At 41.6% G+C, this 13,710-nt stretch overlaps 1 protein-coding gene across 5 annotated transcripts in view; it reads right to left on the reverse strand.

Moving 5' to 3' along the window:
- The window catches only part of LOC110490781 (tetraspanin-11), a 58,242-nt gene that overhangs the window by 33,584 nt on the left and 10,948 nt on the right, over positions 1–13,710 (reverse strand). For all 5 annotated transcript variants that reach the window (XM_090200905.1, XM_090200904.1, XM_090200903.1 and 2 more), the window contains exon 4: positions 676–750. In XM_090200905.1, coding sequence (XP_090057031.1) covers positions 676–750 — 75 coding nt within the window. The remainder of the gene's footprint in view (positions 1–675; positions 751–13,710) is intronic.

Genomic DNA, 13,710 nt, shown 5'->3' on the forward strand with positions numbered 1-13,710 from the left:
TCAGGGCTCAGGGTTGAGATCTGTCTGGAGATCAGGGCTCAGGGTTGAGATCTGTCTGGAGATCAGGGCTCAGGGTTGAGGTCTGTCTGGAGATCAGGGCTCAGTGTTGAGGTCTGTCTGGAGATCAGGGCTCAGAGTTGAGGTCTGCCTGGAGATCAGGGCTCAGGATTGCGCTCTGTCTGGAGATCAGGGCTCAGGGTTGAGATCTGTCTGGAGATCAGGGCTCAGAGTTGAGGTCTGTCTGGAGATCAGGGCTCAGAGTTGAGGTCTGCCTGGAGATCAGGGCTCAGAGTTTAGGTCTGTCTGGAGATCAGGGCTCAGGGTTGTGCTCTGTCTGGAGATCAGGGCTCAGGGTTGTGCTCTGTCTGGAGATCAGGGCTCAGGGTTGTGCTCTGTCTGGAGATCAGGGCTCAGGGTTGTGCTCTGTCTGGAGATCAGGGCTCAGGGTTGTGCTCTGTCTGGAGATCAGGGCTCCAGATACATGGTCTTTACACAGGTATCATACACACACCAGGTAAGCATGCACACACATGGCCGCTCAAATGCAATGGAGATCCCAGAACTGCACTCCAGACTCAATGAATTGATGTATTTAAAAATAAAACAAATACGGGGGGGGGGGGGGGGGGGGTACACAAGAGGATAAAAGATGAAGGTGGAGAAGTAGTCACTCACCCTCTGGTAATACACGTAGGCCAGGACTCCTGCCACCAGCTCTATGAGAAAGATCAATAACAGACAGCAGAAATACTGGAGAGACAGAGAGACAGAGAGAGACAGAGAGATCAGTCTTAACACAGTTCAGTTCAACACTTACAGGCAAAACTCTCTTGAATATAAGACAAAATGCATCATTAACTGTATGTCTCTATTTAGAACAGTCTCACTTAACATCTTTACCAACACTCACTCTCAGACTCCTACCAAAAATCACAGTTATTGTGACAATGCAGATATAAAACGTTCCATCAAGTGTCTTTGTATTGTCACGCACCCGCATTCCCAAAGCTGACAGAGAGAATGAAAAAAGACCAGAGGAATAGAGAGCAATATGACAGACTATGCAGAATGAGGAGAAATTGATTTTGGGGTGTGAGGTGTCTGTCATACATCTCCTAGCAGAGAAAGAGAGGGGGGAATAGGGAGCGAACAGTGTAGAGGGGGGGATACATTTAATATTTGAGAGAGAGAGAGCAGGAGAGAGAGAAAAATAAAAGCGAGAGAGAGGTTTTGATTTCCGCCACAGACAGCTAAATGTACTGAGAACTAAGAGAAACATAAAACACCACTATCTCATGAGGGAACAACAATGAACAGAACACCACAAACCCTGCAACACCTCCAAACCAGTCCTCAGTAAAACAAAAACTGCAACACCTATAAACTAATAGTTAAAACCCTACAACACCTCCAAACCAGTCCTCAGTAAAAAAAAACTGCAACACCTCCAAACCAGTCCTCAGTAAAAAAAAACTGCAACACCTCCAAACCAGTCCTCAGTAAAAACAAAAAATGAAACACCTCCAAACCAGTCCTCAGTTAAAAAAAAACTTTTAAAAAACTGCAACACCTATAAACTAATAGTAAAAAAACCTGCAACACCTCCAAACTAATAGTAAATAACCCTGCAACACCTCCAAACTAATAGTAAAAAACCATGCAACACCTCCAAACTAATAGTAAAAAAAAAAGCAACACCTCCAAACCAGTCCTCAGTAAAAAAAAAACTGCAACACCTCCAAACCAGTCCTCAGTAAAAAAGAAAAATGCAACACCTCCAAACCAGTCCTCAGTTAAAAAAAAACTTTTAAAAAACTGCAACACCTATAAACTAATAGTCAAAACCCTGCAACACATCCAAACCAGTCCTCAGTAAATAACCCTGCAACACCTCCAAACTAATAGTAAATAACCCTGCAAGACCTCCAAACTAATAGTAAGAAACCCAGCAACACCTCCAAACTAATAGTAAGAAACCCAGCAACACCTCCAAACTAATAGTAAGAAACCCTGCAACACCTCTAAACTAATAGTAAAAAACCAAGCAACACCTCCAAACTAATAGTAAAAAACCCTGCAACACCTCCAAACTAATAGTAAAAAACCATGCAACACCTCCAAACTAATAGTAAGAAACCCTGCAACACCTCCAAACTAATAGTAAAAAACCCTGCAACACCTCCAAACTAATAGTAAAAAACCCTGCAACACCTCCAAACTAATAGTAAAAAACCAAGCAACACCTCCAAACTAATAGTAAGAAACCCAGCAACACCTCCAAACTAATAGTAAATAACCCTGCAATACCTCCAAACTAATAGTAAAAAACCAAGCAACACCTCCAAACTAGTAGTAAATAACCCTGCAACACCTCTAAACTAATAGTAAAAAACCCTGCAACACCTCTAAACTAATAGTAAAAAACCAAGCAACAACTCCAAACTAATATTAAAACACCAAGCAACACCTCCAAACTAATAGTAAGAAACCCTGCAACACCTCTAAACTAATAGTAAATAACCCAGCAACACCTCCAAACTAATAGTAAGAAACCCCACAACACCTCCAAACTAATAGTAAGAAACCCAGCAACACCTCCAAACTAATAGTAAAAAACCCTCCAACACCTCCAAACTAATAGTAAAAAACCAAGCAACACCTCCAAACTAATAGTAAGAAACCCTGCAACACCTCTAAACTAATAGTAAATAACCCAGCAACACCTCCAAACTAATAGTAAGAAACCCCACAACACCTCCAAACTAATAGTAAAAAACCAAGCAACACCTCCAAACTAATAGTAAAAAACCAAGCAACACCTCTAAACTAATAGTAAAAAACCCTCCAACACCTCCAAACTAATAGTAAAAAACCAAGCAACACCTCCAAACTAATAGTAAAAAACCAAGCAACACCTCTAAACTAATAGTAAAAAACCCTGCAACACCTCCAAACTAATAGTAAAAAACCCAGCAACACCTCCAAACTAATAGTAAGAAACCCTGCAACACCTCCAAACTAATAGTAAAAAACCCTGCAACACCTCTAAACTAATAGCAAAAAACCAAGCAACACCTCCAAACTAATAGTAAGAAACTGTAATGAGTTTCGTCTTCATACGAAGGAGAGTCGGACCAAAATGCAGCGTGTGGTTTACGATCCATGTTTTAATGAACAAACGTAAAACACGAATCAATGCAAACACTACAAAATAAAGAACGTGATGAACGTAACGAAAACCTAAAACAGCCTATCTGGTGAAAAACACATAGACAGGAACAATCACCCACAAACACACAGTGAAACCCAGGCTACCTAAATATGGTTCCCAATCAGAGACAATGACGAACACCTGCCTCTGACTGAGAACCATATCAGGCTGAACATAGAAATAGACAAACAAGACATGAAACATAGAATACCCACTCAGATCACACCCTGACCAATCAAAACATAGAAAATACAAAGTAAACTATGGTCAGGGCGTGACAGTACCCCCCCCCCAAGGTGCGGACTCCGGCCGCAAAACCTGAACCTATAGGGGAGGGTCTGGGTGGGCATCTGTCCGCGGTGGCGGCTCTGGCGCTGGACGTGGACCCCACTCCATGACAGTTTTAATCCCCCTCCTAAACGTCCCTAAATAGGTTACCCACCACAATGATAACATGGGACAGAGGGACAGCTCGGGACAGAGGTAACTCGGGACAGATGGGTAGCTCAGCACTGAGAGGAAGCTCAGCACTGAGAAGAAGCCCAGGCAGGTAGTAGAAACTACCAGAACCTGGCTGGCTGGCGGTTTCAGCAGATCCTGGTCGACTAGCAGATCTGGAAGAATCTGGTCGACTGGCGGATCTGGGAGAATCTGGTCGACTGGCGGATCTGGGAGAATCTGGTCGACTGGCGGATCTGGGAGAATCTGGTCGACTGGCGGATCTGGGAGAATCTGGTCGACTGGCGGATCTGGGAGAATCTGGTCGACTGGCGGATCTGGGAGAATCTGGTCGACTGGCAGATCTGAGAGAGTCTGGTCGACTGGCAGATCTGGAAGAGTCTGGTCGACTGGCAGATCTGGAAGAGTCTGGTCGACTGGCAGATCTGGAAGAGTCTGGTCGACTGGCAGATCTGGAAGAGTCTGGTCGACTGGCAGATCTGGAAGAGTCTGGTCGACTGGCAGATCTGGAAGAGTCTGGTCGACTGGCAGATCTGGAAGAGTCTGGTCGACTGGCAGATCTGGAAGAGTCTGGTCGACTGGCAGATCTGGAAGAGTCTGGTCGACTGGCAGATCTGGAAGAGTCTGGTCGACTGGCAGATCTGGAAGAGTCTGGACGACTGGCAGATCTGGAAGAGTCTGGACGACTGGCAGATCTGGAAGAGTCTGGACGACTGGCAGATCTGGAAGAGTCTGGACGACTGGCAGATCTGGAAGAGTCTGGACGACTGGCAGATCTGGAAGAGTCTGGACGACGGGCAGATCTGGAAGAGTCTGGACGACGGGCAGATCTGGAAGAGTCTGGTCGACTGGCAGATCTGGAAGAGTCTGGTCGACTGGCAGATCTGGAAGAGTCTGGACGACGGGCAGATCTGGAAGAGTCTGGACGACTGGCAGATCTGGAAGAGACTGGTCGACACAGACTGGCTGCTCTGGCTGCTCCATGCTGACTGACAGCTCTGGCTGCTCCATGCTGGCAGACTGCTCTGGCTGCTCCATGCTGACTGGCAGCTCTGGCTGCTCTGGCTGCTCCATGCTGACTGACAGCTCTGGCTGCTCTGGCTGCTCCATGCTGACTGGCGGCCCTGGCTGCTCTGGCTGCTCCATCCTGACTGGCGGCCCTGGCTGCTCCATGCTGACTGGCGGCTCCGAACAGGCGGGAGACTCCGGCAACGCTGTAGAGGCGGAAAGCTCTGACAGCGCTAAACAGGCGGGAGACTCCAACAGCGCTGAAGAGGAGGAAGGCTCTGGCAGCGCTGAACAGGTGAGAGACTCCGACAGCGCTGGAGAGGAGGAAGGCTCCGACAGCGCTAAACAGGCGAGGCGCACTGTAGGCCTGATGCGTGGTGCTGGCACTGGTGGTACTGGGCCGAGGACACGCACAGGAAGCCTAGTGCGGGGAGCTGCTACCGGAGGGCTGGGGTGTGGAGGTGGCACAGGATGGGTTAGACCGTGAAGGCGTACTGGAGATCTTGAGAGCGGTGTTGGCACAGGACATGCAAGGCTAGGGAGGTACACAGGAGGCCTGGTGCGTGAGACTGGCACTGTCTTCACCAGCTGACTAGCACGCACCTCAGGACGAGTAGAGAGCACTGACCCAGGTGCCAATAAATCCCCGACACGCTCCTTCGGGCGAATATCATATTTAAAGCACCAACACAGCAACTCCCTCATTTCACTCTCCTCCAATTTCCCCATTAACTCCTTCACAGTCTCTGCTTCGCTTACCTCCAACACCGGTTCTGGTCTCCTCCTTGGCTCCTCACGATAAACAGGGGGAGTTGGCTCAGGTCTGCGACCTGGCGTAGCCATACTCCCTGTTAGCCCCCCCCCAAGAAATTTTTGAGGCTTACTCTCGGGCTTCAATCCGCTCCGTCGTGCTACTTCCTCATATTTGCGCCTCTCAGCTTTCGCCGCCTCCAGTTCTTCCTTGGGACGGCGATATTCTCCCGGTTGAGCCCATGGTCCACCATTATCTAATTCATACTCCCATGACGCTCTCTCCCACTGCAGCTGCTGCTGCTCCTGCTGCCTCTGTTCCTTCTTCGGCTGCACCTTGGTGCAGCTATACTCCCCTGGTTTAGCCCAGGGTCCTCTCCCGTCGAGGATTTCCTCCCATGTCCAGAAATCCTTACAACGTAACTCCTCTTTTTGCTGCTGCTGCTGCCTGTTGACACGCCGCTTGGTCCGTTGGTGGTGGGTGATTCTGTAATGAGTTTCGTCTTCATACGAAGGAGAGTCGGACCAAAATGCAGCGTGTGGTTTACGATCCATGTTTTAATGAACAAACGTAAAACACGAATCAATGCAAACACTACAAAATAAAGAACGTGATGAACGTAACGAAAACCTAAAACAGCCTATCTGGTGAAAAACACATAGACAGGAACAATCACCCACAAACACACAGTGAAACCCAGGCTACCTAAATATGGTTCCCAATCAGAGACAATGACGAACACCTGCCTCTGACTGAGAACCATATCAGGCTGAACATAGAAATAGACAAACAAGACATGAAACATAGAATACCCACTCAGATCACACCCTGACCAATCAAAACATAGAAAATACAAAGTAAACTATGGTCAGGGCGTGACAGAAACCAAGCAACACCTCCAAACTAATAGTAAATAACCCTGCAACACCTCTAAACTAATAGTAAAAAACCCTGCAACACCTCCAAACTAATAGTAAAAAACCCTGCAACACCTCTAAACTAATAGCAAAAAACCAAGCAACACCTCCAAACTAATAGTAAGAAACCCAGCAACACCTCTAAACTAATAGTAAAAAACCCTGCAACACCTCTAAACTAATTGCAAAAAACCAAGCAACACCTCCAAACTAATAGTAAGAAACCAAGCAACACCTCTAAACTAATAGTAAAAAACCAAGCAACACCTCCAAACTAATAGTAAGAAACCAAGCAACACCTCTAAACCAATAGTAAAAAACCCTGCAACACCTCTAAACTAATAGTAAGAAACCAAGCAACAGCTCTAAACTAATAGCAAAAAACCAAGCAACACCTCCAAACTAATAGTAAGAAACCAAGCAACACCTCTAAACTAATAGTAAATAACCCTGCAACACCTCCAAACTAATAGTAAAAAACCCAGCAACACCTCCAAACTAATAGTAAGAAACCAAGCAACACCTCCAAACTAATAGTAAAAAACCAAGCAACACCTCTAAACTAATAGTAAGAAACCCAGCAACACCTCCAAACTAATAGTATAAAAACCCTGCAACACCTCTAAACAAATAGTAAAAAACCCTGCAACACCTCCAAACTAATAGTAAAAAACCCTGCAACACCTCCAAACTAATAGTAAAAAAACCCTGCAACACCTCCAAACCAGTCCTCAGTAAAAAAAAAAACCTGCAACACCTCCAAACCAGTCCTCAGTAAAAAAAAACTGCAACACCTCCAAACCATCCTCAGTGAATAACCCTGCAACACCTCCAAACCAGTCCTCAGTAAAAAAAAAACTGCAACACCTCCAAACCAGTCCTCAGTAAAAAAAAACCTGCAACACCTCCAAACCAGTCCTCAGTAAAAAAAACTGCAACTCCTCCAAACCAGTCCTCAGTAAAAAAGAAAAATGCAACACCTCCAAACCAGTCCTCAGTAAAAAAGAAAAATGCAACACCTCCAAACCAGTCCTCAGTTAAAAAAAACTTTTAAAAAACTGCAACACCTATAAACTAATAGTCAAAACCCTGCAACACATCAAAACCAGTCCTCAGTAAATAACCCTGCAACACCTCCAAACCAGTCCTCGAAAAAAAAAAAACTGCAACACCTATAAACTAATAGTCAAAACCCTGCAACACATCCAAACCAGTCCTCAGTAAATAACCCTGCAACACCTCCAAACCAGTCCTCGAAAAAAAAAAACTGCAACACCTCCAAACTAATAGTAAAAAACCCAGCAACACCTCCAAACTAATAGTAAGAAACCCAGCAACACCTCCAAACTAATAGTAAATAACCCTGCAACACCTCCAAACTAATAGTAAGAAACCCAGCAACAACTCTAAACTAATAGTAAAAAACCCTGCAACAACTCTAAACTAATAGTAAAAAACCCTGCAACAACTCTAAACTAATAGCAAAAAACCCAGCAACACCTCTAAACTAATAGCAAAAAACCCAGCAACACCTCTAAACTAATAGTAAAAAACCCTGCAACACCTCGAAACTAATAGTAAGAAACCAAGCAACACCTCCAAACTAATAGTAAGAAACCAAGCAACACCTCCAAACTAATAGTAAAAAACCCTGCAACACCTCTAAACTAATAGTAAGAAACCCTGCAACACCTCCAAACTAATAGTAAAAAACCCTCCAACACCTCCAAACTAATAGTAAAAAACCAAGCAACACCTCTAAACTAATAGTAAAAAACCAAGCAACACCTCCAAACTAATAGTAAGAAACCAAGCAACACCTCCAAACGAATAGTATAAAAACCAAGCAACACCTCCAAACTAATAGTAAAAAAACAAGCAACACCTCCAAACTAATAGTATAAAAACGTAGCAACACCTCCAAACTAATAGTAAAAAAAACAAGCAACACCTCCAAACTAATAGTAAAAAAACAAGCAACACCTCCAAACTAATAGTAAAAAAAAACAAGCAACACCTCTAAACTAATAGTAAAAAACCAAGCAACACCTCCAAACGAATAGTAAAAAACCCTGCAACACCTCTAAACTAATAGTAAGAAACCAAGCAACACCTCCAAACGAATAGTATAAAAACCAAGCAACACCTCCAAACTAATAGTAAAAAAAACAAGCAACACCTCCAAACTAATAGTATAAAAACCAAGCAACACCTCCAAACTAATAGTAAAAAACCAAGCAACACCTCCAAACTAATAGTAAAAAAAAAAGCAACACCTCCAAACTAATAGTAAAAAACCCTGCAACACCTCTAAACTAATAGTAAGAAACCAAGCAACACCTCCAAACGAATAGTATAAAAACCAAGCAACACCTCCAAACTAATAGTAAAAAAAACAAGCAACACCTCCAAACTAATAGTATAAAAACCAAGCAACACCTCCAAACTAATAGTAAAAAAACCAAGCAACACCTCCAAACTAATAGTAAAAAACCAAGCAACACCTCCAAACTAATAGTAAAAAAAAACAAGCAACACCTCTAAACTAATAGTAAAAAACCAAGCAACACCTCCAAACTAATAGTAAAAAAACAAGCAACACCTCCAAACTAATAGTATAAAAACGTAGCAACACCTCCAAACTAATAGTAAAAAAAACAAGCAACACCTCCAAACTAATAGTAAAAAAACAAGCAACACCTCCAAACTAATAGTAAAAAAAAACAAGCAACACCTCTAAACTAATAGTAAAAAACCAAGCAACACCTCCAAACGAATAGTAAAAAACCCTGCAACACCTCTAAACTAATAGTAAGAAACCAAGCAACACCTCCAAACGAATAGTATAAAAACCAAGCAACACCTCCAAACTAATAGTAAAAAAAACAAGCAACACCTCCAAACTAATAGTATAAAAACCAAGCAACACCTCCAAACTAATAGTAAAAAACCAAGCAACACCTCCAAACTAATAGTAAAAAAAAAAGCAACACCTCCAAACTAATAGTAAAAAACCCTGCAACACCTCTAAACTAATAGTAAGAAACCAAGCAACACCTCCAAACGAATAGTATAAAAACCAAGCAACACCTCCAAACTAATAGTAAAAAAAACAAGCAACACCTCCAAACTAATAGTATAAAAACCAAGCAACACCTCCAAACTAATAGTAAAAAAACCAAGCAACACCTCCAAACTAATAGTAAAAAACCAAGCAACACCTCCAAACTAATAGTAAAAAAAAACAAGCAACACCTCTAAACTAATAGTAAGAAACCAAGCAACACCTCTAAACTAATAGTAAAAAACCCTGCAACACCTCTAAACTAATAGTAAAAAACCAAGCAACACCTCCAAACTAATAGTAAAAAAAAACAAGCAACACCTCTAAACTAATAGTAAGAAACCAAGCAACACCTCTAAACTAATAGTAAAAAACCCTGCAACACCTCCAAACTAATAGTAAAAAACCCTGCAACACCTCCAAACTAATAGTAAAAAACCAAGCAACACCTCTAAACTAATAGTAAAAAACCCTGCAACACCTCCAAACTAATAGTAAGAAACCCTGCAACACCTCTAAACTAATAGTAAAAAACCCTGCAACACCTCTAAACTAATAGTAAAAAACCCTGCAACACCTCTAAACTAATAGTAAAAAACCCTGCAACACCTCTAAACTAATAGTAAAAAACCCTGCAACACCTCTAAACTAATAGTAAAAAACCCAGCAACACCTCTAAACTAATAGTAAGAAACCAAGCAACACCTCCAAACTAATAGTAAAAAACCAAGCAACACCTCCAAACTAATAGTAAGAAACCCTGCAACACCTCCAAACTAATAGTAAGAAACCCTGCAACACCTCTAAACTAATAGTAAGAAACCCTGCAACACCTCTAAACTAATAGCAAAAAAAACCTACAACACCTCTAAACTAATAGCAAAAAAAACCTACAACACCTCTAAACTAATAGCAAAAAAAACCTACAACACCTCTAAACTAATAGCAAAAAAAACCTACAACACCTCTAAACTAATAGCAAAAAAAACCTACAACACCTCTAAACTAATAGCAAAAAAAACCTACAACACCTCTAAACTAATAGCAAAAAAAACCTACAACACCTCTAAACTAATAGCAAAAAAAACCTACAACACCTCCAAACTAATAGCAAAAAAAACCTACAACACCTCTAAACTAATAGCAAAAAAAACCTACAACACCTCTAAACTAATAGCAAAAAAAACCTACAACACCTCTAAACTAATAGCAAAAAAAACCTACAACACCTCTAAACTAATAGCAAAAAAAACCTACAACACCTCCAAACTAATAGCAAAAAAAACCTACAACACCTCTAAACTAATAGCAAAAAAAACCTACAACACCTCCAAACTAATAGCAAAAAAAACCTACAACACCTCTAAACTAATAGCAAAAAAAACCTACAACACCTCTAAACTAATAGCAAAAAAAACCTACAACACCTCTAAACTAATAGCAAAAAAAACCTACAACACCTCCAAACTAATAGTATAAAAAACCTACAACACCTCCAAACTAATAGCAAAAAAAACCTACAACACCTCCAAACTAATAGCAAAAAAAACCTACAACACCTCCAAACTAATAGTATAAAAAACCTACAACACCTCCAAACTAGTACTCAGTAAAGAAAACATAACACGTCCAAACCAGTACATTCAGTACTTTGTTCAGTGGAGCAACAAAACACCAGAAAACAACAGCAATATTGACAGAATCAAAAAGCTTTGATCCAGGGATGAGCTACTGTATGATTATGTTGATATAGAGCTGAAATACAGGCTTCATGGGAGACAGAATACAGGTAAGACTTTCTTTGAGTCACTTCTGGATAATTAATAATAATACTAATAACTCATTTAAACTACCTTTCAATAATGAGTTATATATGATGCACTGGAGGCATACATACATTTATATTCACTCATATGGGTCATCAGCCATTATGAATGAATCAAGTGTTATAATGCATTGTGCCACCAATGTCCATCCAACACATTCCTAAAAGGAGCTATGAGCTGTTATGGATTTTTTTCCAGCAATGCTTATAAAGGCTACGTTACGGGGTGATATAACTACGGTGCTATAAATAAATCTACTGTGGATGTTTCATAGAAATCGTTGCCACAGAATGCAACATTTATAGAAAAACACTTTGTTAAAACAAAACCATCATTAGTATGCTACTGGAGAAGAGAGGACATCACACAAGTTTCAGTGACCTTATTAGCACCTTATTAGCCAATTAGTCTGGAAGATATCAATATGTGTATTTTATCAATGAGAAATGGGGGTGGCTGGGGGATAGGCGGTTCCAACCAACCATTATCTGCTGTGTAAAATCTTCTTCTGTATCATTGTGACATAACACTGTTTGGATTTAACAGCAGAGTATGTAAATGGTGAGAATGTTTCACCCACACACACACACAACCACACACACACACAACCACACACACACACACACACAGCCACACACACACACACACACACACACACAAACAACCACACAAACACAAAGCAACAATGGACTAACAAGACGGGTAGTTGAGCTTTTTAGAGAGCTATACACACACGCACATTCATGCACATTCACACACACACTCCCACACGTACACACACACACACACCAAGGCTAATTAGGCACACCTGTTGTAGAGGCGGGACACAAAGCGTTTGGCGTGCAGCGTGGCGCTCAAGGCCATCACCGGGAGACAGATGCTCATTCCCAGCCTGGCACTGATGTGACGCGTGGAGGTGAGGAAAAACAAAGCTATGCCAAAACCATTGTTTGTCACACACACACACACACACACACACACACACACACACACACACACACAAACACACACACACAGATGCAGGGGAGCCTTCATTTAGGAGACCATAGTCTATAACAGAGTTAAAGCAGCCATTTCCTCTTTACCTTGCAGGCTACTGTCGTGTCTTTGGCATCATTAAATTGAAGACTGTTATTTTATCAAATCAATTCTCTGCAATTATTATTACGTGATTAAACTAATCATGTAAATGTAATTAACTAGGAAGTCAGGGCACCAAGGAAAATCATCAGATTACAAAGTTATAATTTTTCTAATATAACTTTTCCGATATTTTAATATCTGATCAATTAGTCTTCTAATTAATTAATTATTCTTTACCTCACGTTAGCCTCATTCCAAACGCCGTAAATTGTTGGCTATCTGCATGAACCCAGTCTTCACTATGAGTCATCCATACACCAATTGTCTTAATCATTTATTTACTAACTAAATAATCACAGAAATGCATAACAAACAAACAAAAGTAGATATGGTTACAAGGAAATGATCGAGGATGTGCCCTAGTGGGCTAAACCGATATGACGGTTTGGTAGACAAAGGGACTGAGAAGGCCGGGAAAGACAAAACACACTACACAGTTGATAATTATAATAATTGAAATGCTAATCCTTTGCACATGAACGCTCACTCATTCGGGAATAATTGCAATCAGTATATATATTTACGCTCAGTGTGTCGTCATGATCTCTGTTGGAATCGTCCGTCTTTCTGTTGGAAAGTTCATCTGAACTTCTCTTTGCGTCCCTGGAGTCTTCGTGGTTAGAATGGGTACTTCAGAGTTCCATTCAGAAATGTTCTTATAGAATAGATGTTTTGCCGGTTGTCGGTCTTCGCATTCAATGGTACATAATTCCTAGCTGCAGACTAGTAATTAGTATTGAAGAGTTGCTCTTATTCTGTCGGTACTGATAGTCTCAGAGTTTAACCACGTGGTATAGTTAAGAATTCAGCAACCATTACAACCTTAGCATGTCCTGAGGTTTTTCTGGTCTCTACTCAAACCTTAGCTCCCTCAACTGACCGAGGTAGGCATGGTCTAAAGAGGATTGCTCCAGGTGGGGGTTGTATTCAGAACTGTGGAAAAGCTGTCCCATGACGCCAGATGGATGTCTGTGCTCATGGGGGCGGGCCAATGACTTAGTGAAACTTTAAACAGAAATACAATTCTCTCACATTAAAGGTTTAAAATCACAATACACCACTTCACAAATAGTTTAATCTTTACTCATTCATTTTATACAATAATTAGATGCAAGCCTCAGAACAGAGGCTACTGTATAGGTTATGGTAATGTCGCTGTATTGTCTTTCCTGAGGTCACAATCATAAAACAAAATGGACTGGTCGTAGCTGGATTCTCCACCGACCGTTTCCACATTCTCCAAAACATGGATATTGTTCAGTTCTCAAGTTCTGTGATGTAGAAGAAGTTCATTTGTTCTACTGTGAAACTCTCTCTCTCTATACTGCCTG

The sequence above is a fragment of the Oncorhynchus mykiss genome, chromosome 15 (genome assembly GCF_057628025.1).
Source record: "Oncorhynchus mykiss isolate SJ-2025 chromosome 15, ASM5762802v1, whole genome shotgun sequence".
Classification (NCBI taxonomy): Eukaryota; Metazoa; Chordata; class Actinopteri; order Salmoniformes; family Salmonidae; genus Oncorhynchus; species Oncorhynchus mykiss.